Source organism: Athene cunicularia (genome assembly GCF_003259725.1).
Source record: "Athene cunicularia isolate RWA chromosome 7 unlocalized genomic scaffold, athCun1 chr7_part1, whole genome shotgun sequence".
In the NCBI taxonomy this organism is placed as follows: Eukaryota; Metazoa; Chordata; class Aves; order Strigiformes; family Strigidae; genus Athene; species Athene cunicularia.
Window position 1 is genome coordinate 16,853 of NW_020799107.1, and position 26,638 is coordinate 43,490.

The 26,638-nt window shown below is 39.6% G+C and overlaps 1 protein-coding gene across 1 annotated transcript in view; it reads left to right on the forward strand.

Moving 5' to 3' along the window:
* The first annotated feature begins 2,087 nt into the window (after nt 1–2,087).
* SATB2 (SATB homeobox 2) overlaps nt 2,088–26,638 on the forward strand; it is a 111,294-nt gene continuing 86,743 nt past the window's right edge. The window contains exon 1 of the mRNA XM_026853023.1: nt 2,088–2,260. Within this exon, the coding sequence (XP_026708824.1) occupies nt 2,089–2,260 (172 nt within the window). The 5' untranslated portion in view covers nt 2,088. The remainder of the gene's footprint in view (nt 2,261–26,638) is intronic.

The window sequence follows — 26,638 nt, forward strand, 5'->3', positions numbered from 1 at the left end:
TCATCGGTTTGCATTCACCTACTTTTTCTGTCTTTCCAAAATGTAATTTACATAATTGATATCACAGTCTCAGCATTTGACCAAGTATCTTAATCTTTTGTTAAGACATTAATAGCCCCATCAAAAGTGCTGTGACAGACTGTATGTTTGACAGGAGGGGAGGTTTGACATTTATGGAGGTTAAATTTCATTTTAACTAGCTAAATGATTTATGGACAAATAGAAATCAATTTTTAACCTTTGATAGGAATAGAAATTTTGTTACCGATTTCAGAGGAACAGGATCAGCCTTGCACTGTCTTTTCAGGAAAGCACCTGGAGATATTTTTTTTTTGCTGAGGATTTTTTTTTTTAACAACACTGTGTTAGAATTTGGCTGCTTGAACTTGCAAAATGCATTTGTTTAGCCCAGAATCAAGCAGTGAAGAAGGAGCAGCATCAATGTGATGCTGTAACCTACTTACACATTACTTCAGCACATGTTTTAAAACAAAGAACTAAAACACATCAACTGGATATTGTGGTTCATAGCTGCTGCTGACCTGCAGTTAGAATGTCAGACTGGGAGCTGCTCCATGCTAGATAGGTCACCAAGTGAGAATTTGTATCTAAAACATATTTTAAAGTACATCTAATCTCTGCGAATTCAAGACAAGGAGGATTTAAGTCCCTTAGCAGTTGTTATTGTTGTGACGGTATCTATTTCAGAGCAGGGTGACTCCTCTGAACTATTGGTTTGTAGATACTGAAGCTGCTCTAAGTAGAAGATCTTGTAGATACTTAACTGACTTTGTACAGAAGGAGACCTGAAATGTGGCTTTGTCCTCTTTTTCCCTTAAAGATGTGCTAAGTCCAGGAATACAGTGATTTGTGTCTGGCCTTTCATAAATATACTCAGTTATTTTTAATAGTTGTTATCTACTAGAAATGGCTATATTTCATTTTGAAGAACAGGAGTTAGAGGTGAACTTTCTGCCAGTATTACGAGCCTTAGATAGCACATTCGGAGAACTGCTTTAGGCTGAGATTTGTCTCTGCTGCAATATTTCCTAGTTTATTTAGGGGCTAACAAATTGTACGTAACCAATTAATAAATTTTTGTGACTAGAAGTAATGGTTTTTCCTTTGCCACTCCCTGACTACAGCCTGGCCTGTAGCAGGCGATAGAAACGGTTGTGCAGTTATGTAGTTTTTCTGTCCCATCTTCCGTCCATGCACGCGTTTTGAGTCCGCTGTCTCCTGCAGATTGGCTTGTTTCTCTACTGTCTGTAGTATTGAATCCCTTTAAGTTCATGCCCCACAATTTATTGCCATAGATGACTTGATCCTGTAACCACAAAAGTAAATTTACAATAAAACAGAACAAAATTGAATCCAGACCACCCCCTGAGTTTTCCACTTCTGTGGTTCTTCCTCATCCTTGATCCTCTTTCGAAGAGAGCTGTTCTCACTCTCTTCATACAGGCAGCGGGAGAACAGCCACTGGCCTCTCTGGGTCTGCGTGACCATCAGCTGCCAACACAAGATTATCGTTTTCAGCAAAATCAATGCAAGGGTATTTTCCGTGCACAGTGAGAGGACTGGCTATGGTCTGAAAATGTGCAAATAAGCCTACTGCAGCCAAGAGCTGCAAATGGGACTAGCCTCTGCTGATTCCTCCATACGTTCACTGTGTGGAGAGAAGCAGAAGTGGCGTTTGTGTGTCAGGTTTTCATATGGCTGAATGTGAAGAAGCTCTGACCTGAAAGAATAGGGACATTTGTGAGAACTGTAGAAAACTTCTGCGATGTTGAAAAGGTCTTATTAGGAAATCTTGTTCGTCCTCATGCTGACTGTGATTCTGTTCCTGGATTGTATTCTCTGGAGCTTTTAGTGTGGTTTTTAAATGAGTCAAGTGATGAGACTTCAGTATTTCCCTTGGAAAGAAAACAAAAGCTATCCCACAGGGAAGAAAGGCAGATTTCCACTTAAGATGAGTCTTCTAGGAGGTGTTTTAATTTACAGCTTTAATCAGAGATGTATGACACGCTTCTTGTTTCTCTCTTATTGATGCTTTGTTGTTTTGTTGTTTTTTTTCATCTAGGTTTGATGATTCCAGTCTTTTGTGTGGTGGAGCAGTCGGATGCCTCTCTTGAATACGATAATCGAGAAGAGCATGCTGAGTTCGTTCTGGTTCGCAAAGATGTGCTCTTTAGCCAGCTGGTGGAGACAGCGCTCCTGGCTCTGGGGTATTCCCACAGTTCTGCAGCTCAGGCACAAGGTATTCAGTAAAATTCTTTTCCCCCTTTTCTGCACTGCCAGAAGACAGCACCTGAGTTTGTTTGATGCAAGGAGAAAGCAAGAAAATTGGTGGCAAATCTTGGAAGTGGTTACATCAGTTGTGTTGATTGCTTAATCTTAAACTAGGTGTACAGCAAGATCTACCTTGTTAGCCTGCCTAGAAAGCATTAGCTGTATCTTACTGAAGTGTGAAATACGGTGATAATAATCAGTCAGCATATTCACCACACATTTGTTCTGTACTAGGAGGCAGGTTCCTGCCGCGAGGAAGTTAGCACAGAAGAGCTGGATGGTGTACAGCTACATGGTATCTAATACTCCTCTTTGTATCAGGGCTGTTTTGAGCAGCATATTATAGTCTTTAATTTTTAAAATTATAGATTGAATGTAACAGTTATATATACTCATTCTCTCTTTATGGCCAGTAGTTGTAGTGCTAAATGTTCAGACTGTCTTCTCTGTTTTCACTTACCTACTATATTGCTGCAAAGCCCTTTCTAAAGCTCGACAGTCCCTTCCGCTTAGAGATGATTCTCCAGTAGCAGTGAAATCTTAAAATAAACAAAGCTTTGCTCTCTCTACCCAAAATACCATCTTGAAAAAAAACAAACCTAAAATCCTAATCTTGAGAGAGACGGGCAGGAGGTGGTGGGTTGGGAAAAATCTCTCCAGAATGAACTTCGCATTTCAAGAGGCTTTTTTATACTAAAAAGGTTATTTCAGTGCTTATTCTTTTGGGTAAGAAGCCTGTAAGTTTGAGTTTCATCTCCATGTCACCAGTAAAACCTGTGCACATTTAGAGTAGTTTAATAGAAGCTTTGCCTGGGGATTTGGATTTTATTTGTTGGTTTTAGTTATTTTGTATAGTTAGGTATTTGAACATACGAATAGAGGGAGCAGTCGTGGTGTTGATTCCAGGATTTCCAGGCAGTGGTTAATAGCACAGGCTCCTTGTACAAACTTCTGTCCAAGCAGGGTGATAATGATTCATTTCCTCTGTCAGCCTCTGCTCTGTGAGAGAGGCTCAGGTTCTTTATCCAGGCAGAGCTCAGGCACATGTGTTTATTTACACAATACGGTAATAAAAGCTCTGCAAGAAGGTAGTTGTTTTGTTTTTTAATAGGAAACGTTTCATGTCGTTTTAGGGACACTTTTTTTCTGAATGTAAAAGGTCAGTGTATCCCACTGTTTCCATCCTGGTGAGCCAGCTTCCTGTTTGACAGCACTATCCATCTCATTTAACACAGTTGCTCAATGTGTTTCGAGCTAACATGTGGAACACGCTGCATTAGGTGGCCAAGATTTGATTCTTGGCACTTACAGAGGGGAATGGGTTTGCAAGAAACCTGCTCCAAGGAGGCATGCCATTCAGTGCAGTGATCCACACTGTCTGAGCATCACACTCAGGGGAACCTTGCTTTTGCAGCATCCCTCTGTTGTGAGATTCTCACAAGCAAGGAGGAGAGACAGATTGGCTCATGAAGAAATTAGTCACTGTGCAGGGAGGAAATGGCCACTGCATTTTTGAACTACAGACTTTGACAGTGAGCAGGTTCAGATACTAATGTGTCACTTGATGTGTTGCTCGAATAACTCTAGGAAGATAAAAGCTGAATCTCTAATTGTTGTAATTGGTCTAAAAGAAAAGACTTTGGCATTTTTTGTCTTCAAGGCAGCAATTACCTTCCACTAGAAAACATCAGTTTGTATAATATTTAGAACAACAGAAAATACCTGAAAGATCAATCACCTAACAAATCTCTGACTTGGTCAGTTTATTTACCTTCACACTGAAGGACTAGTTCTCCAAAATCCTTTATACATCCTGGGCAAATACTACAGGTCATGCTGATTTTAAGATATGAAGCTGAAGTATACAGCGTGTTCTGTAGTATCTTGCTTCTGTACTAGCTGTCTGCAAGCTGAGAGATGAGGTACAGACAGACAGAGTGCTAATAGATCTCTGAGACTGTTTAATGAGAAAATTTATAGACTATTGGGCTATAATCTGTCAACTAAGGTTGACAGAAGCATGCTGCTTAATTGTTGATATAAGGATTTATTTGGGAACACAATTTTCTGATATTAAAAAGAGGAAAAAAAGCTATTTGCTTTATTCATTCCGGTTGTAGGAAAGGTCTGCTTCTGTTCTAGTGCTTGGGATTAATTTCATTTAGCAACATACCTTGATAGTCACTTAGTTCTTCATGCTTTATGATCAGCTGAATTACAGGATCTGCATGAGAAGTTGAAGGTCCTCAGGTGCATTTTTCAAAATGGTAAAGCTCTGAGCAACACGCTGTGCAAAACACTGACATGAGTAGGTGTCCCTGTGTCCTCCAGGGACAAAGTAAATGGGAGCTTGTCAAAGCTTTTGTTTTGTAAAGGCTGTCTAAGCTGTAATGTAGCATGTAATAATTGCCACCTTTTGAGTTGGGAAAGTGTTTCATCTCTCCCCCTCTTGTTTTGGATGACTCTGAGAGGAGTAGCAATGTTCATCTTGTGGGAGACATCTTGCCTTTGCCTATTCCTTTTAGAACAGTGTCTCCAGTGGCAGATAAAAGAGCTAGTTGTGGGGGAAAAGGAGTTGTGGCAGCAGAGAGAATTGCTGTGCAGTTTCACACCGCCTTCGCTGCAGTTCACCATGGCACTTGTACAGACCTGCTGAGGCTCGAGCAGGCGGTGTGTGCCTTGCGTGTAGGGCCCTGCCTCACACTTGCCAGCTGTACAGCAGCACGGCAGAGCCTGGGTGCCAGGAAGGAAACGTGGCACGGAGGGGTAGGCGGTGTGTTGCCTCCCCGAGGGATCTGTGTGCCCAAAGGGGCCCTGCTGAGGAGTTGCCTGCCTGGGCAGCAGCCTAGAGCTGCAGAGCTCCCCAAGGCTGTGATGCTGTGTCTGAGCATATGAGCTGTAGCCTGCACACACAGCTGTCACCTGGCCTGGAGCCTCACGTACCAGCTCGTGGTCACTTGGCTTATCGTGGCTAATTTTCAGTCCTGGTCGTTAGGTAGATTGAGAAATTTTAGCAGAAATAATCTGGAGGCAAATATGTATCAGGAGGCATACCTGAAGGTGGCCCCAAGCCTCGCTGGAAGAAGCTCTTTATTCCCACACAGTTTTGGGCAGGACACATTTATTCCACAAACAGCTGGTTGTGAACATTTTTTGTTGATGATGGTGAGAGCAGAGACTTTTCCAGCGAGTGCTGCCCTCGTGAAACTTCCCTTTTCTGACAGGAGCTGTGAAAAGTCTTCTGGAACAGCATGGGAATTAGTTAACAGCTTGGCACTGGGGTGTGAAAGTTGGTGGTGTGAATGGCAACAAAGGTTTAATAAACATTTATGTATTTTTCTTTCATCACTTGAGTCTACACCTGACACTAGGGAACCTGCTACATGTGCCTTCCAGAGAGGAATTTTTTTTTTTTTTTTTTTTTTTTTTTTGTGGGTGGGGTATTTAACTGGGCTATGCAAGAGAAAGGAACTGGTAGAGACTACATACAATATATAGTGCTGAGTGCTGGGACCAAAGTAGTATGAAAGTAGCTGCAATCTGGAGTATCCTGTGTGCAGTCCTGTAGCTTTGGGACCTGCTGTAAAAGCTGATTCCCTCCTCAGTGTAGGGTGGAGGAAGAGCAGTGTTAGTTTGACTCTTACCGAATTCTACTTTCTTAGCATCCATATGAAAAATAAACCAGTGTGATTTCTTATGGACATATGTATATATGCTTTTCCTTTCAATCAGCTCCTTGTTAGCTGTTGTGAGTGTATACACAGAACTGGTGTACATTGTCTGCAAAAGCGTGCAAAACTGAATGGGCCATCGAAATGGAGTTTGCCTTCTCCTCCTAGGTGCTTCTGCTAGGTGTGTGGGCAGGGCAGTGTGGAGTGCCTGCCCTGACTGCTGTCTGTAGGCAGCTTTAGCTGGACACTGGCAAAGTAGTTGCTTGGGTTAGTTGCTCTGTGTGGCCACCACAAGGAAAGGGGTGTACAGAAGAATGAAGTGCTGCTGCGATGCCATGTGGAGCTGAAAGAAGGGCGAGAAGACAATGGAGAGAAGCTAACAGAGGGCAAGAGAAACATTAAATCTTTCCCATACCTGTCACTGTAGAGATTGCCAAGCCCTGGTTCTTAAGCAAATGTATTGCCATGAGCAGAGCAACTGCAAGAGGCAGTGCTGTGTGTTACTGGCTTGGAGGCCCCTCTTCATGCTGCCTGCTTTCTTCTAGTGCTGTGTACTCACTGAAGAGTGGGAAGCCTTGTGGCTGCAAAGAGCCGGGTGTGACTGGTCGGAGTGGAAGGCTGAAAGGAGACCCTGGCAGTGGTCAGTGGAGAAAGTGTAAGAATGAGGAACAGAAAAGGTTTCAGTATCTTGCCTTGCCATGTGGAGTTGCAGTATCTGCGCATGGAGAAGAGTAATGCTCTGTGGGGATCATGATTTAGCAAGCTCAAGTCAGACAGCATTGGCCCTGTCAGCCTTGCATGACTGGAGTGGGGAAGAGAAGAATTTTGTTGCTGTCAGTCAGTGCCTGGCCACAGTAGCTGGTGGTAGGGTACCTCTGGCTTAATGTCATGACACCCAGAGGTGTATCTCAGGACTGACTGTCCTTCTCTAGCTGCCTTACCTGTGAGGTTCCAAAGCTGTCTGCAGCCACAGGAGTTGGAAAGACAGACTTGGCTTGACTTTGGTGCTTCTGCAGAGCACTAGTGGAGTTGTCCTTGTGGGGACCTGCAGCAAGAGAGAAAGGTGACTCTCCTGACTGTATAGCAAGGAAATCAGGGCACAGGCATGTAAAGAGCTCTCCCCTGGATCCATAGTGCACATGGCTGGGCCAGGAAGAAAAACCAGACTGCAAGTGTGTTCATTTCCCTCATGGGTCTAAATATGTGATCTCAGCCCTGCTCTCTGCTGTTAACTGGAGGCCTCTTGTACTTGTGGCCTGAATTTAAGTAGTATTTTAAAGCAAAGACTGGATCTGTTTGATATGGTGATGTTTAGTGAATCAGTCCAAAACCCAGGCTGCTTTGTGTGAGAATGTGGCAGCCTGAATGCTGGGCTCCTTCACTCTGGCTAGCCTTTGTGAGACCAGTGTGACCATCTTGCCACTTAGGGGATTATAATCATGTATACAAATATTTGAAGGGTACTGTAAACACTGATGAGGGAATGGATTTGCCTAATCTAGTCCAAAAGGGTAGGGGTTTGGGGCAATTGGAAGTACCTGAGCAGATGATTAGAAGGGAAAGATCCTGTGAAATATTCCCATCTCTGCTGTCTCCAGGAGCACAGTAGCTTCCAGTTGAATGTCAGCTAAAGGCAGAACATACCAGCTGGGGCCTGTATCGAACATGCACAAAATGGGTTTATATTTCTGTAGCCAGAAAGGTACAGTAAAATTGTGGTGAAACCCCATTAAACTGTGCTTTAAGTTTGCTGCAGTTAGGAAGACCAGATATGCTACCAGACATGCTACCAGATATTTTTAACACAAGTGCAAGGTAGCAGTATGGGAAAAATGAGAGGAAACCTGGGTTCAGGTTTTTCCTGTGAATAATGTGCAATAAATTACAAGGATGCTGTAATCTGCGATCTTCTGACTCCTCAGCCAAGTGCCCACTGTTGTTTTGTATGTCTGAGCCCTGGGTTCCCGTTCATGTGATCAGAGACCTTCCAGTCAGTATTATACTGGCTTTAACGAATAGGAGAGACACTGGTAATATAATGACTTAAATAACAAGATAATACAGTGACCAGCAAACTAAGTGTTAGGTCATTTCCTGGCTCTGTCACTGTTTGCTGCAACTTTTTTTCTTTTTCGTTTGTAGAGACAACATAGTGGTTTCACCTAACAGGGATGTCAATCTATGTAGAATTGCTCTATTTCTCTCAGCTCAAACTCTTTTGCTACAGAGTATGATCATCTTAAAACAAAACAAAAAAACCTCACCCCAAAACAAATGAAAGAAATTAACCCAGCCCTCTTTGGAGCACTTTTCAGGAGTCTGGTTTTACTCCATCTATAATTAACAGCGCCTTACCTTTAGTAATGGCCTTTGCCCCTCTGGCTTCTACTGGGCACACTTTTTATGGGTAAGCTCTTCTCCCCAGTTCTTGAGGTGAAATTTTAAAAGGCCAAAATCAAACCCTTTAATAGTAATATTGCGAGGGGTACGACTTGCATGGACATTTTGCAGTAAACTTGGACGTGCAATTTTGTGACAATTTGTCTGGGATTGCTAAACAGCCTGGTTTTCTTGCAGTGATACTCAGCTGTCCAGATCAGTTTTCCTTGTAAAGCTGCTCCTTCTTGAATTGTACATTGCTTGAGTTGTATTCTTTGTCTTTCCCCTTATGTTTGAAGAAAGTGGGCTGAGTACTTCTCAAATATTTATTTCTCTCCCTATATACAGACATTTACCAGCAAATCACTGTTTTGTCTACCCTACAAAACTTCATGATAACTGTAAGTGAAACTTAATTACAGGAACCGTGAGAGAAAGTCAGAATTTAATGAGAATATTGAAAACCTCTTCCTTCTTTGTTTTTCTGATAGGCATTTCAGTGCATAATGGACACAGGGTTTGAAAGACACTTCTTGTAAAGGTTCAACATCTCATGCTATTTCAGTTAAAGCCCCAGGGTTTTCTTTTAAAAGTTGCTTGGAACTCTTAAGAAATCTTATGCAAAAAATAAAAGAAGAGGTAGAGATTGAGTCTGCTTATATTTGTAGGGTTCACTAAACTTAGTGTGGGATTTTTTTTGGTGGAAAATGACATATAAAGAGATTATATATTTTTATATAAAAAAATTAAATGTATTTTATGTTTTACTTTGTTTTATATATAAACACACATATATTTATGGTTTAATCTAGAATATAAACATACACATATTTTATACATATACACACATAGAAATATATATTTATATGACATAGAAATATATATTTATATGAAAGTATAATATATGTGGATGGAAACAAAACATCACAATCCAATTAATAAACCAACCTTTCAGGTTACTTGTCATTCTTGTTGTCCATCTGTAGTGTCAGTTTAAGTAACCTCATTAATCCCAACAGCATGAACTCTAATGAATACTTGATTCTTTGATAAGCTCACTGTGAAAGTTCTTAACTTGTAAGCAGTGGTCAGGAAGTGTCTCTTTTCTTCCCTGACACCCCCCCATGCTGATCTGTGTAAAAATTGCCACATGGTATTGGCTTTCTGATCCCAATATATTATTTACAGGATTCTTGTGATGGAACAAAACCTTCTACAAATAGTAATCTATTTTTCTAGATGGCAAACATCTGGGTAGTATAAGTAAATGGGTAATTTATTAGTGTTTGAACAGCTTAAAGGAAGGTAACCTGAGGCAGCCCTGAACAGCTCAGCACTTCTGACAGCCTCTTTCTGTCTCATTCAGAGTTTGTGACTGAGCACAGCACTGCTTGTAAGCAGGAGAGGAGACAGGGATGAAAGGGAGAAGTGGACAGAGTGGGCTTCAGCTGTCCCAGTGAAACACCCTTTCTTCCTTCCTTCCCTATGTGTCTGTGAGACTTTGCATACCTGCGATGGGAGTTTGAGGCCAGGTGCTTTGAAATGCATCATGTTTTGGTGATGGCCCCGGGGAATCTAGAGGACTTGTTGCAGTGGTGGCATTGGTTTGTTCTGTGGTCATAATGAATCAAACCCAGACTGTGCTATGGGTAGAAATCACTAAATGTTTTGTTCCTTTCTCTTCCCCTTTGTTTCTGAGAAATATTTCTAGGGCTGTAACAGCAAATCGGTGCTTCTGTTTGATGAGGGCTGTATTCTTTAGTACTTCCCATTCAATTTACGTTGCATGCTGTGTGCAAAAAGATAATGCTGCAGGACAGAAGTTTCTTCGAGGTTTGCACTCTTCAGTGAAAGATTTTCACATATTCTGCCAGTTTTATAAACCAATGAAGAAATGCTGGGGAAATTGAGCCACAGGCTTTTTTGTGTCACAGAAACCCTTATAGTAGTTTGGGGTAAAATAAAAACCAAGTTTGCTCCAAAAGGCCTGTGTATACTCAATTAAAAACTTAGACCAGCGAATAATAAATTCTGATTTTTCTTGGACCCATTCCCAACCTTTCAGCTAAGCCCACAAGGCCATGAACCACTGGTATTTTTGAGGAAAATGGGGAAATGGTCTTTATTAATTTTAATTTAAAATAAAATTTTGTTGTCATTTTCTTGCATGAATCTGATAATGAAGCAGTGCTATATTTAAAAATGGGAATAAATTAGGTTAGACTAGGTCTTTCACTGTCCATAGAAGGAAAATGAGGTGAAGTTAGCAGCCTGTTAGCTAACAAGCTAAATATTTAAACATCCAGTAGTATGAGGAGAGCAAAGCTTGGTGGTGGTTAACATGTTAAGTGTAGCTTTTTTTTTTCTTTTTTCTTTTCTTTTTTAGACATTCTTGTCTGCTGAGATATTATTTTTTTTTTTTTTTTTTCCCCCAAGTCCCTGCTCTAGATAAGGGAAGCAGCATTTTAACCCTGTGACATGAGGGGATGCTTTTTACCCCAGCTGCAGGTTGCATTGTCCCATTTACCTTCCTCACAGGGGCACAAAGCTAGGCCCACCTCCAGCCGCTCCTTTCTGTAACCTAGCAGAGGCAGGGCTCATTGCCTGGATTGGCTGCTTCTTACTGGGAAGCGCATCCCAACTTTTAGGATCTCTGTGTTTGCCTTGAGTGTAGGTTTCCCCTATGCAGCATAATGAATATGCTGCTGTGGAGAAAGTGGAGCTCTTTCTGCTGTCAGGTCTGTCTGAAGTCATTTAACATCAGTGCCCTGGTCTGGATCTCACTGCACGTGTGAAGGGGAATTGGTTTGAGCATGTGGAGAGCAATGGTGCTGTCTGCGGGGTCCTGTGCAAAACCATGGTGTAAGGCAGTACTTCTCAGTCCTTTTTAACCATATAGACAAGCTAAGCATGAAGAACTAGTTTGTTTAGAAACTGAAAATGTAAAAAAGTAAGGGGAGAAAATGTAAAGGGGATAAACAGAAAGTTTTTCCTGGTTTAAAAAAAAGAAAAAAGAGAGAGAGGGCAAGTGCACTGACCCCTCTTCAGCATCTGATTGTCTCTTTAGGAAAGATCCTTCTCACATTGACAGCAAAGGGTCAATTTGGAGGGTTTCTTACTGCCACGTGTGAGCATTGTGGAAGGGACATGGCTTTAATCCTCCTGGCCCTTACTGGAATATAAATGAACCTGTCAATCAGTAACTGTATTTGATGTTTGCATCTTCTCATACTGGTTGAATTTTACAAGGGCAATCTGCCCTCCTGCATTGTTTGTCATCCGGGGTCTGCAGGAGATTAAGTGGCTACATTTACAGAATGGAAAAGGATGAGCAAAAGACAGTGCTGTTAGTGACCTCCTTTTGCCTACTATCCTGCTCACTGGAAACTCACTCGGAGAGTACCGGTGAAGGTTCAAATTCAAGCTGTGGCTGAGAGAAGCAGGTGTGTATACACCCCTCCTCTCCGCTGAGGAGATGTCTCTCCTCTTTGTACTGGTACAGGGTTTATAGAGAATTGCTCTGACTCTGTCTTCCTTTTGGTCACTGAATACCTTTGATTTATCCAGACAACTTAAAAAATAATGTTTATACCGGTGTGATTAAAAAAAGACATTGCATCAGGTTGAATGAGATGAGGTTGAGTATTTTTCAGTGGGTATTTATGGACAATTTTACTTTCAACTTTGTTCCAACAGAAAAACAATTCTTCTAGGATGAAGTAGTTGTGAATTAAACAATAAAGCTATAGTAATTGCGGGATCTGGGGGTCTGTATTTTATTCCCTTTTTGCTCCCCAGTTTGGTATGTGCAGCATCTTTGACTTCACCTGGCTGTTCCCACAGTTACCAATAAAGAGTTAAATTCAAACAAGCAAGCTAGGAGGAGAATGCCTGTGCCAGTCAGGGTTCTTAGCTAAATTGCTTTCATATTTTGTTTTTATAATATATTTGCCGCTTAGCCACATTTTGGCCTTATTCCTTTTTCTAACAAAAAAGATTATGTGGGATAGCTCGTAGATAGTTCTTACTTTCACAGTGACAACTCTATGCTAAAAATGCCCCTTGGCATAGGGATCGTTAACTGATGGCGATTTGTCTGCTTTTCTGAGTTTTTTTGGGGGCACCAGCTATAGAATCAATGAAATAGTCTGGTGGGGGGAAAAGTGTTTATCTTGTGTTGAAACTGGGAATGAACCAAATGCTTAAGGAAGAGAATGTATCAAATAACAAGCTACAGATATTACTAAATTTTTTCTAGATCTTTAAAGGAGATGTTTAGGCAGAATTTTGCAGCAGTCGGCATGCAAAAATTGGCATTTTGGGAAATGCTATCATAGAATATGTTTCAAACGTCACTATTTATGTATCCATTTATATAGATAGCATCAATTACATATTTTTAAATGATGATGATGGGTCTAAAAACTACATGCACTATGAACATAAAAGTTTCTTTTTCTGTGGCTTGAGTGTGGAGAACATGTCTTTTTTTTCTCAATGTGGAAGCTGTATTTGTTTGCTTAAAAGAATGAATAATGGTATTTAGTTGGTAATATTCACAAAGATTTATTAATATTTTATTGTGGAGCTTTTAAATAGAGGGTACACATACTAGTTTTTGTTTGTTTTTATTTTTTCCTGATATCTCTGCTAAAAGAGCATAGCAACACCATGCATTTGCATTTTCTGATCACTAAAAATCCCCCCTACTATAAATGTGTATGTGAAATTGAGAACCTAATTAAAAGATTAACAGCATGTACAGTACTTTACCCAAAAGGCATGTGTTAATTTGTTAAAACACTAAAGATTTTTATGCTGTCTTTTTTGACGCTATCAAAATATTTTCAGTGGAACTGGTTGAACCTGGTCTCTTTATTATAAATTCTTCTGCAGAGTAAGATGACTTAATTTCATATCTAATTGCATAAGAAATTATAAATTATCTTTTCTAAGAGACCTATGACACTAAAATGCAGAATGAACAAATAAAACTGATTTGTTCTAGTACAAATGAAGATACATGGCAGTATTTTTATTACAGACACCATTTGTTTGGATTGAGTGTCTGAATATTTTACAATAAGATACAAAGTGCTCTTTGTTGAGCAGTCATTCTAGCAATGCATCTTAAGGTGTTTTACAACTAATTGCCATGAAATGAAGAAACCCAAATCAACAAAAACCAGCCCCACCCATAAAATAAAATCCTGTGCAGAATGGAATAAATCTGTTCCAAAGGAAATATGTTTTATATGCATTCATAGAAGCAGCAGGATCTGCCTCTTGGATCAAACACGGAACTTTTCTTTTGTTCACAGAGGAAAGACCTGTTGATTTCAGAAGCGTGTTTTATCTCAGAAAAAGGTAATTTGCTGTATGTGAAATGGTAGTTTCCAGCTAGGTAAGAGATGCCACAGTCTGGACTAGAGCACACAGACGAGGAATTACAAGACTGGTTTCTAGTGGGGAAGCACGATTGATATATAGGACACTATACTGGAGGTGGGCATTTCTCTGATGTAAAGGGAAGTGTAGGTCCTGTTGTGGCCCTGTTAGTGCCACATAACCTGAGGGGATGCTGTGGTCCTGCAGTTAGGATTTCCTTTCCTTTTGGGGACTTTGGGAGGAATCTTTAACAAATTCTTCTTCTTGCTCCTAAAACACAACCCTAAAGCATGACCAGTAGGTATTCTCTTTTGGAAACAACTGGGTATTTACCAGTACAAAGTGGTGTATTACTTTTAAGAATTGAATATTACCCTTGTGGCAGAATTTAGTAGAAACTGGCAATTATTAAGGTTTTGTAACTACTAATTCTTGGAACTTCATTCTGTCATTGCATGTTTAAAATGCTTTATAGTAAGTTTACCATTTTGTAGTGAACTGTGTCAGTGTTAGTGGCAAGGCTGTTCAAATGTTACTGAACGTCTATTTAACCAGGTTAGATTAAACCCTATTACATTATTTAGTGCAAGTATATTATTCATAAAGGAAGAAATTAATATTCTACTGACCTTTCAAGAGTTGAATTAATAAATGTATCACAAGGATTAGTTTGGTATTGTCTAATAAAGATATTTATTTATTTATTTATTTATCCAGAAGTACTTTTATTATGAAATTTACTGATACAAAGCTGCTTCTGTTAAACTGACTGTTATTCCTAGATACTGAAAGAACAGTGCCAAATTGTCTAAATCCCAATGTATGTATGCATTTATGAATTTTTCTAGAACGGGGCCAAAAGGGTAGTGTAGCACTTCATAAAGGCAAGTAGAAAAAAATGTAATAATTTGTATCTAGAGACCTTCCATGGTCTGGTTTGAGTGATACAAGATGAAAAGTGCAGCATTTATGATGAAATGTGGATTACACTTTAAAAAGAATTTATTCCTAATAGTCCAAAATTATTTCAGTAACAAGGTTAAGAAATATTTTTATTCCCATAAAAACATGAGACTTTTTTCCCCCTTACCTGTCTGTAGCTCTGTAGTAAAATCTAATTTTGCAAGGACTTTCAGTGCTTTGCAATTTTGAGTGTGTGTCTGTAAAGGAAAGTGGGGAGGGAGAAAACTAAAAAGAGAGAGGCAGCCAAGAGAGCAAGTGCTTCTACACTGTTTGTAATAGCAATGTCATGTCACTCTGAGGGACAGTAGTGTGATGTCTTGGTAGTTTAGTAAGCATCTGCACTATCTCACCGAGGTACAGGAACTCCCCTGTCCCACTCTTCTCTTTCCCCTTCTTGTTGAAGTGAGGTTGGGATGGAGTTGCAGGTACAGCTGTAGTACTGATGTGGCGCTGTGGTGCCCCATGGTTGCAACATGGATTTTGTGGAAGGAAGGGGCTGTTATAGAACAAAATTGCCATCAAATGTCTTAAGGTTTCTCCTGAATTCTCTTTTTTATCTGTGTCTCTTGTGCATAAACTCTGGTTTTGCATGTAAATGTGAGGGAGATGGAGAAATCTTAGCTGCAGATGGAAAAAAACCCCAGTGCCTTGATATTTTAAAAATCCAGAATTAGAAGGAGATAAATTTATGTAGCCTTTGCACCATAATAATGTGGAAAGACCTGACACAAAGCCATAAGGCTTTTTTCACAGATTCAGTTGTCTGGAAATTGTGCAATGCTGTTTAAACGGAATGACTTTTAACAGATCGCAATAAATTTTTTTTAAAAAAAATCATGTTTTCACCAAGGATTACATGATGGCAATGCTAACTCCCATGCAATTAATAGTGTGTACTTTGTTTTCCTTTGAGTGCTTAGAGTTTTGTCTAGATTTTATCTGGCCATGTATCCAGGAACTGGGTATGGATGCAAGCTGCTGTTAATTGAACTGTATTTAGGACTATTAAAACCATACTATGTGCTGTATGGCAAGATGTCTGTCTAAATTTGCATTTGCAGCAATGTAGCTGTAGCATGTATATACTGTAGTAGATAGGCATCGCCTAGTCTGCATTTTTAGATACAAAATGTAAATGCTTTGTGACAAAATAACTTTTTATATGGACATAGCATTTGTCTTTTACAAAACCTGCAGTTATTTTCCCACAGTAGTTTCAAGGTGCAGTTTGCAGCTTAAAGGAAGAAGCATGGAATATGTTCTAATATTGGTATGAATCATTGACCCATTGAGTCAGGTCTTGTGTTGTAGCAACTTCTTTGTAGAGGAGAGCTGGTCCTGGTTTCCCCTGATCTCATACACCTACTGAATGTGTTTTTACATCCAGCTAGTTTTGTGATGTACTATTTAGGGGGAAGAAGATGCTGTCTGATACAAGGAATGATGAGTTTAAATCTGGAAGAAAAAAACCCCCTTATTTCCATGCTTGCTGGATTAAGTCTTTTATATAACATGCTTTATAGAAAAAGAGCTACGTTTGTACAGAAGGAGGTGCCAGAATGCTAATAGAAGTATAGTAGCTCATCTGATGGGTGGGACAGACTTCTACATGCTATTCGGAAACAAAATTAACCCTGTGTGGGAGTATAATACATTGTTAATTAACATTGTTAATTCTTGACATTTTCTTTCCTGTACTTCTAGGGCTCTTGATGAGGGGGGCTTCAGCTTCTCTTAAAAATTTAATTTGTAGAGACAAAAAATAAATCTTAGAGGATTCCACCAGAAGCTTGTAAGCATAATCCCATTTTTGGCATGAGAACATGGAATAGAAAAGAATCCAAGCATTTTAATTTGCTGGGAACAAAAAGAAGCTGGTTGGTGACTTTGGGATACAGTATTGCTCTCTAAAGCACATTACTTTGTGGGTGTGCAGGCATGTGACAGTGTGATCTTATGTGGGTCTGTGTTGGTTTCAAACACGCCTGGGGCCTCCTGTGGCCCTTTCGTTATTTCTGAGCCTTTGGCACTGAGTGCCAGTGGGGGGGGGTGTGGAGATGGGGAAACGAGAGAACTAGATATTAGAATTCAGTAGCAGATTTAAATTAAGCAGAAACCGCAGTATGTTATAAACTTGTAAGGCTATATATACACTATGGCATGTGGCTGGACCATAGTCATGCTCAGCAAACCACTGAATATTATAGGACAGTTCATATGTTTTCTAATTCTTCCCAGAAAAAAGAGGATTTCAGTACCAAGTAATATCTTGTTATCCCATTCTCACTATCAGCAGCACAGCAATTTGAACTTGCAAAAATAGCAGATCAGATATTTCCCTGACACTACATGTACTATTTAGCATCTTACTGATGTTCTGGCAGAACAACATAGGGATTGACAGAAACTGTGACTGAAAGTGACTTAAGGGAGCTAATGGAGTTTAGTGAAGGTTATGAAAAAAGAGTGCTTTCCATTAGATGTGCTATGAAGAGAAAGATGGTAAAGGATGAGAGATGGCACAGCACAAACTACATGCCATTTTGAGCCAGGAGGTGTCGAGGCTGACAATTTCATTTGGGGTTTTGCTTTCTTAGCATTGATAAGAAGAGTTAAGAACAGAAGTGAAAAAGCTGGTAATAATGGAGATAATGTCCTGACCTCTTAAAATTTAAATGTAAGGTGCATATCTCAGAGTCAAATGTTCCTTGCAAAGGTGGAAACCTAAATGCAGTGTTCTGGTGCTACTGTAGTAAGGCCAAAAATGGAACGAGAAATGTTTGTCTCAGTGTGAAGGCTAAGTGAAGTACAAAAATTAAACAAACATCCAGTTGTGTGATGCAGAGTCCAAAATCAGCACATGCAATGTTGTTAGTGTACATAATTGTTGGTGCTGTAGCTTCAACAAGGGATTCTTCACAATAAAATTAAGCCGTGTTTTAAGTACTGACAGTGTAAATAAAGTCGTATGCTTCTGAAGTCCATGGAGTGTTTGATTTCCACTGATGCAGTTGAGGGCAGAGGCTGAAACATGATTTTTATTTCCAGAAGTATCTCAAGGTACAATTTCAAACTTGTTCTATATGAAGAAGTAAATAACCTGTTGGGAGTCAGGTTGGGAGCATAGGTAACACAGCTTCAGATATGTTTATCTGTAGGATCAGTAGCCACTGTTGAGTGTTTGCAGAGAGCTTGTTTGGGTTGTTCCATCCATGTCATTTTTCAGCTGTGTCCTAATATGAAAAGACAAACTCAGTACAGTTATTCTGGAGTGAATTATTTAGCTTCAGGAGGGATAGGCCAAAGCTGCTTTACTGTATAACAATTTTCCCTATATGAAAGCCACCCATTTGCAGGATATTTTTTGTTTCATAATCTTGAGAGTAATTTGATTATTTTTTATAATACATCATAGAAGCTTGTGTTTAGGTTCTTGCTTGCTTATGTGAATACCTGAGACTCAGTGACTAAGACTGGAACAACAAAATAGAAATTACCTGTAAGAATCCTCTTATCTCTGTAAAGTCATGGAGAAAGATGACCTGTGTCCTCAGAGGACAGAAGCGTGGGACCTCTGAGACTGAAAGTGGGGAAGCATGTTTGTTTTAATATGTCTAAGATTTGACCTGGTTTCAAGTACTTTTCTGAAGACTGGAGGAAGGAGAAAGCTGCAAAGAGTAGGGAGACAACTGAAGTCTGATGTTAGGAGCCTCACAGTAGGCTGTGGTGTTGCTTTAGTTTTGTGTGTGTGTGTGTTTGACTGAAGGTAGGGATGGCAAATATCCACCTTTTTGGCAAGGGCTGAGAAACGGGTCTTTTGCTTGACTAATACATATGTGTATGTAGGAAGGTTCTAAAAGAGGGAAAATATTTGTTAATTTGGTCTATTTGTGGTTGAAATATCATAAACACTTGGATGTAATAAGAAAAATACAGTAACTTTTTGTTTTCAGAGAACTTGTTAGAAATATTACTTGAAATTAAGTTTCATATGTTTTGCAGAGGAGCTTTCTTTGTGAGGTTTTCATGTAAAAGCAGGGTTCCCTGTCTAACTGCATCCATAAATCAAGATGGTGCCTTCTTTTCTTTGGAACTTAAGGTAGAGTTTTGTTTTTAAAACATAAGGTGGTTAGAACTTGTCTATAGACTTTTAAGTAGTGCACAAATACACAAGATTTTTCTTTGATTAACTTTTTTTTTTTTTCATTTATTAACAAGGTGCTTATGTAGGAACATTCATCAGAAGCTTTAGAAATCGTGGGAGATTTATGATATCCTATGATGTCATTACAGCAATACGCTGCATTGTAAAACTTCAGAGCAACCACTGCTGTACCACCAGGGTGAATAATGGAGCATTCATTCACTCCTACCAAATCTCAACATCAAATATTCCACCGGCCCTCTTAAAACAGAAATTGTGCCTATAGGAACATGTAGTGAGAAGTTACACTTGGGAGGGAGGTACCTCAAAAGGAGTGGTAGATATTTCATTTCCCAGAAGTTGTCGTGTTAAGACTGCACAAAGGCTAGAGACTCTCTGAGGTAAAAGCTCTTCAGATGGAAGTGGCTGAAAAAATCTTGGCTAGCTCATGGGGAGCTTGTGAGAACAAGTACTAGAGGCCAAATTCTGCTCTGTTACACCATCCTACGTTTGGACTAGTGCCAAAGACGAGTGCTTTCCCTGCTGCGACTAGACTGGAGGGAGTACAACTCTGAGGGGTCTGAGCAACCAGTGACTCTACTCTAAACCACACATAAAATGAGTTTAGCAATCTTGGACTGTTGAACAATGATTCATTTTATAATATGACCGCAAAATGTAGCTAAGATGGTAATGATTGCTTCAAACAGCTCGAGAAACTGAATGAGCAAGGAGGAGTCGGGATTACCCTTAGCCCTACTAAGTGTCCTTGTTGGGCCAGAGGTCAAGGCTTTGCACTATAGTTTTTGCCCGGGGCTTGACGGGCAGGCAGGGGAGAGCTCTGCCTGTAATGGAGACAAAGGTCTCATTCTCTAGTGGTAAACGTGCTTTAACAGCCACCACTGTATACTAACACTTAAAACAAAATGAAAGGAAATGTTAAGTCTGCTGCACGTTACTTGTTCAGGATGTTAACAGCTGTATGGGAAACACATCTATAGCATAGGAGGGAGAGGAAGATACAAGCAAACTTTCACAACCGTCCTTTCATATCTGTAATTACATCCAGACTTAGCAGCAGTGTCATTTCATTTTGCAGAAGAGCGTGGCAGCCCTTGAAGTGAGGTTTCTTGGTGTTCAATCCCACACGGTAGAAAAGGTCCATTGTGCTCTGACCTGCTTTAAAACAAACCGTACTAAACCATGCATGCATGCATGCTCAAAGAGTCCCCCCTTTTTATAGACAACTGCCATTTGTTGCAGGGGTTGCTATGGCAAACCAGGGCAGAAAATCCTGTCTTGATGTTAAAGCGAAATACTTAGAAATTGTAAGGAGACAGATTTTGAGAATATAAATTAATTAAATGGCAGTAATTGCATTATTGCACTCTCTTGCCAGGGAAATAGCTATTCCTGTGAGAGTCTATTACTGTGTTAGGTCTTGGAGCAGAGTGTAATTTTTTGAAAGTGCTTCAGGTTTTCCAAAGCTGTCTTCCTACTTTTATTTAATTCTATCTATTAGTAAATGGCAGCTTAGCCCTGCAAAGGTGGTCATCATCCTGCTTACTTGAGTTGTTAAAGCTGTGAGAAGATTGAATAAACATTTACAGTTTGGGCTTAAATTGGCAGAAGGAAATAACTATCATCTCACCAATCTGGCCCAAGTAGCTGCTTGACAACTTGCTCTGTTGGGATCAGTGTCTTTGGACTGGGACAAGAAACGCTAGGCTTCTTCCAGATAGGAGTCTCACAGTTGTCTAATGAGCCTTTTGCTTCTTGACTGCTGGAGGTGCTAAGTGTCAGGCAGGTAGGGGACTTCTATGGTATGTTTCTTCATTTGCAAGAAAAAGAAAAAAACCAAGGCTGTTTTATGTTCCTTGCTATATTTTTTTCTCCTGTGTCCTGACTCCTTAACGCCTCTGACCATACTGTAGCTGTGTCCTTCTTCAAATCTCCAATGAAAGGAAGAAGAGTACGCTTCAGAAACAGAACTGATAACCCGGATGCTGCCTAGCATATTTTTACTCCAATTAGAAAGGCTGCTTAGAAATATTTTTTTGCTTTTAATGCTGAAAACAGACAACTCTGTATCTTTGTGTCTATAATAGTTATTCATTAGAGTATTTCCTTACATTTTTAAGTGGGACTATGTTATGACCCTTTGACAGTGTTTGGGGGGAAATGAAGATGAAAATGCCCATTTCCCACATCTGAAAGAGAAATTCAGATTTAAAAGGGGAAAGAGATGAAACTATTGCCTATGAAGAGAAATGAAAAATGTTTTTTGTAAATATGTTACCTTGGACCACGAAGAGCCTTACTCAGTTTACCTGGTGGGATCTTTCTTTAGGTGTCCTCCAGGCATTTTTGATCTTTGCTCAGTTAATCTCCGCTGATCCGTCAGCCTCTGGTTAGCTGAATGTGGGCACAGGTCAGTAACTCTGTGTTGATTAGTCCAATATTACCACTCTTACGAACTGACCATCTGCTCTTTGCTTCTGTGTGCACATTAAGAATCGGACAGCAAGAGCATGGCAGTAGCCTAGGATTAATACCTGCATCATCAGGAACTCTTGAGTCTTCTCAGCTTTGCCACTGCCTATTTGTCTTCAAGAGGTCATCTCTGTCTGTACTACTAGTACAGCTTGCTGCAGCTGATTGTGCTGGTGAATGAAGGTAAATATGTGCTTTTGTTGAACTTCCAGAGTTGGTTTTAGTGCATTGAGAGTGTCATTTTGTACATTCCCCTTGGGTTCCTGAGTAGGCAGTAGACGTCCAATGCATCCAAGGAATGGAATGGAATGTAACAAAGCTTCTGCTTTGTGGATTGAATTTGATATGTTTGGGAGAGGGACCAGCAGCTTCCCAAATGGGAATTAAAAAAAAAAAGAGAAATGTAAAAATGTTTATAACTATCTCAAGTCAGCATCCTCATCTGGAACTGGCAAAGTCTAATTTGAGATGCTTTTCATGCCACCGTGTTTGCCAGCTACCTCCTAGATTAAGCCATTTGTAGTGATTCAAGAGTTCAACTCTGTGTTAGATAAAGAAAGGCACTTCTTGTGGAATATCATTAAAAGCTGAGCCAAGTTTTTTCTCATTTAATATTACTTGCTTGAATCCACTGTATTTCTTAGTGTTTTGTGCAACATTATTCTTTCTTGTTACATTTATTGTTATTCAGTTGAGAGGTTTTTCATTGCATTACCTGAGTTAAAATGATCTCATGTTCAAGGCTAAAATTAAGGAGTTTCAAAAACCTGGGTTTTCTGATTGTCACTAGTGCAGAGATTAGGTATAGATGACTGAGTGCATTGAAAGAAAGCTTTGTATCCACTTATCAGCTTTTCTTATCTTCATAAAAAGACAAAGAATCAAATAATTTTAAAAATACAAAAAAGTTTAATTGAAAACTACTTTTCCATATATGTTCCAGTCATTCCTTATGGGTAAACATATGCACAAAACATTGTAACTACACCCACAACATTCATTCTTATTAGATGAATACACTTTTTTATACTAACTCTGCATGGTAAGTGAATAATTTCTGTCTTAAATTCTACATTTTTCCTCTGTGGTTACAACCAAAATTATACAGATTCCCTGTGTGGAATTATTTCCCAAACTACTTTCCCCAAAGGTATTTTTAAACTTTTTGCCTAAATGATGTGCATTATTTTAATTACAGCACATAACAATTATCTGGAAGCTATTGGTTATTATGTCAGTCTGAGGTGCCACTTAAGTCCTTTTCTTCTCACAATTAACAAAATAATAATTGTTTCAAAGGCAGACAGGGATATGAACCCCAATCAAATCCTAGCAGGCATGTCATTATCGTAGCAGGGGAAGGGAAAGAAGCAGGTCCCTCCCTGGGTGAAAGCATTGGGAAGAAACGGGTGGTTGTATTTGTTTTGGCAGGCTGAAGCTGTCGTGAGCCTGGAGTCCCAGCCAAAACCAAGTGAGCTTTGAGTTGACTTGAGCCATTTCTGAAATGTTTTTGTGAAGTTTTTTGTTTTTTTTTTTAATTCCCCATATTGTTTTAATTATAATTCTCAGTACTGGGAACATCACACTAGATCTACCATATTTTGGGATTATTTGTGAAAGGATTTCTCATCAGCTAATAGCCATTATTTCAAAAAATCTTCATTGGTTGTGTTAAAATCTGAGCTCAGATGTGTGATCACACAGGGAAAATTCCGTGGAGACTTGGAGTGGAATGAAGCCCCCTCCTTAATACTTTTGTCTAACATATGTCACTGTATTAAAAATAATTACTTTGGTTCCTTAGAGGGAAGGAGGAAAGGTTTTTTTAAAACTTGGAATTCTATATTGAGTAGGCAAATAAACTCCTGAGATTTGCTTTCATTTGAAAAGGATATTTTAAATGGTACCTTTTACTTGAATGTTGGCCAGTTTAATTTAGATTATTGCTTCTGACAATTAACCTCATGTGGGGCTGCACTTGTCTCATTAGCAACGTGGCGAGTGATGAACTTGGATTCATGAGGGCTCAGCCTTCACCTGGGAAACTCACCCACCAGGGCTGCGCCACTGCTCTGACTATTATCAAATCCACGTAAAAGCTGTCTGTGGAGGGCAGGGCCTGGGAGTCTAAACAAATATGTTAGTAGTCTTATCAAATTCATTGAATAGTTTTGCTGGGAGAGAAAGTTAAACAGCAGAGGAGGCATGGGCATGAATATGTCATTGTGAGGTGAACTGGTTTTGATATTTTGCTTTTTCAAATTTTTCTAGTTTGAGACAGAGTTGCTCCTTCAAAATTTATCTGCTTTAAAAACAAGTTTTTAAATAAAAAGGGAATAGGGTGATAGGGAGTAAGGATAGGGCTAAATAATTAAAGAATAAAATTCTTAAATTCTGTTTGAATGTAATGCTTCATCTGCCAGGAAATGATCAGTTGATTTGTTTTTCATTTAAACAAAATCAGTTACTCAAGTTGTGGTTTTATGAACTGATTCCCCCCCCTTTTTCTCTCCTGATTTTTATCCACTGAAGCAAAAAATGTTACTTCCATAATCTATTGATCTGTGTTACACAGGGAATATTCAGAAATAATGTCATCTTTTGGTGGTGATCTGATGAACAAAAGGATTGAAGACAATTTTCTGCAATAGAAATGATGATTTTGCCAGCTTTCTATAGTTGAAGGCTTCTCATCGTCAGAGAATGACTACTAATGTTCAGACCTCAAGATGAAATACAAAGAATTTTCTGTCATTCCTAGGAGGGAAAAAAAAAAAGAATATTTTTTCAAAATTTTTTTTTCTTCTTACGTTTTTCATTTCTTAGTTATACCAACATGTTGTGTACCTCTGTCTAAATTTACATACATACATATATATCAACTGTTTAGTGTCCAGAATTAATACAGATACACATACCTTTATATACAGGAAAGGGGAGAAGTGTTAATCCCCTAAAGTATATGTTTTATTTTTTAATTTTTTAAATTTTTAATTTTTAAAATTTAAATGCACTTTTCATTTGTATCAGTTCCCTACAAATACTTTACTACTTTTGCTGTGAAAATCAGTAAGGGGAGCGTGATTTAAACCAACTGCTCTGTTCTCTACCATTATGTGGCTATGCATATAATATTGACGACCACTTAAAAGGTATTACACATGTTATTTAGAAATAGTTATTCCATTGAATATTTAATAATGTATACATGAAAAGTGATCCAGAAGAGACTATATGAAAAAAGATTTGCTCTGACAGTAAAGTGGGTTATTTTAGCGGAAAAATGAGATCTTTTTTGCTCCTTGACTTCAAGGAGAGATGGGTCTGTGCAGTCGGCTAGTTAAATGTGTAGCCCATATGTGCACAGTGAAGAAAGCTAATGCTGAGGTGCGAATGTGACTGGCAGAGATCGCCATGCTTGCCTGCTGTGTTTCTTTTTTATCTACATGGGTAACTTTGCCCTGCCCTGGAGCTTGCACCTTTGTGTTTTCTGGGCTGCCCTGCTCTGTACAGGCTGAGTTGAGCATGCCTGATGGTGAGTACCCTTGGGCATAGCTCTTGTGGAGCTGACGTTGCTTGCTCATCCCAGTAGACTAGACCCACGGCAATCTCTAGTGGTGTCCTCTTCCTCTTGTTTATAAATTTGGGTAAAATGTATGGTAAGAAGATGGGAAGAAAAGTAATGACTCAAGCTAGATAAAATGCAAGTCATTGACTTGGGCGTAGGAGGAGGGGATATTAGAGGTTTGTGGTTTAGAGATTTATTCCTGTAGAGCTGAGAGGTGGCCGGCTGTCATTCAGAGATGGGAGCAGCAATAGCATGGGCTGGAGGAGGAAGGCAACGGTGATATGGCCATGGGGCAGGGGGGTGGGTAGGCAGGCACTGACCAGCAGAGCTGCTTGCAATGTGGGATTCTCATCCAGGGTTGAAAGCATCTTATGGACTGTGAGGAAGCTGACCTCTATTTTAGCAGGAAAGAAAACCTATTCATTTATTTGCAAGCTAAAAATTAGAACTATTTTCTTTGTACAGAAGGAGGTCTAAAGGCCTAGCAACGAGGTTGAGACCATTTCTGGTTAAGGTAGTTGGTGGAGGGCTCTGCTGAGGCTGAGGGAGAGTATGCATCAGGCCAAGGGAGAGGGTGCATTGTTCTTTGCCCATCAGCCTGTCAAGTCTACCCATCTCTCGTGAGATACAGCACTGCAAATTTCCTTTCCCCTACTGTCAGAAAATACTTTAGCCATGATAATAGCATAATTTTGCAGTTCTACCACGATTGCGCTAAAGTTTTGGTTGTGACATTTAGTTACATTTGCTAATATTTTCCTTCAATATAAAAATTGCCTAAAGGTGATTCAGGTATGACAGTCCTTTTATTTAAACAGGGCACATACAGGCACATGACACAACTAATGGAATATGAAGCCTTTTATACACTATATACCTGGATAAAAGCTGGCTGAAGTCCTTAATGTCTTGAAATTGCTACCTCCATTTCATTGCTGTTTCTAAAGAGCTTATGTAAGCACAGCCTAAAGACAGAGTATTTCCATTACAAACCGTTATCTTAATTTCTATAAATTAACAGTGTTCTTTAGACATTTCCAGGTGAGGGACATCTAGATCTTCAGTTCTTTCTTTGGGCATGCAGTGAAAAGCATTTCACATCAGAGTAGGTAAAGGAGGTAATGGAGAGGCCGTTATTTTGGGCCACCAGAAATAAAATTACTCCTGATTGTGAAGATTGGGTAGAACTTCAACTTGATTGAACAACTTCTCAAATTTTGTGAGAGCAACATTGTATCTAAAGGAAGGCATTTCTCACAAAATCTTATAGATTAATCCATAATTTATCAATTTTATTTAATATTATTCTCCTAGATTACAATTTTAATGGTGTGGCTTTTACCTTTTACATCTACACCACAGTGATGCCTGGTCACACTGACTGGGACCCTTATTGCATGAGCTCTTCAGATGAGTTATTCTGTGATAAACTGTGAACCACTGAGCATGAGAGCTGTTTTAATGCTGATAGGCTCCTCTGATTGGATTTTCATCTACCATAAACTCAAATGTGAAATGGAGAAAGGAGGGTATTTCTGAGTCAGTGGATTTTTCCAGGTGGACATGCATTATGACAGGTCTTTCGTCCTCACCTAGAGTGCCGCTGATCAAAAAGGTGGGCAGAAGAGCTGAACTGCTTCTACTCAGAAGTGAAGAAGTGCTGGAGCATCCCATGTGGTGGGTGTGCTGCACCACCTCTTTATTCCTTATACTCTCTTCTCCCCTCCCCCCCCCCCCCCC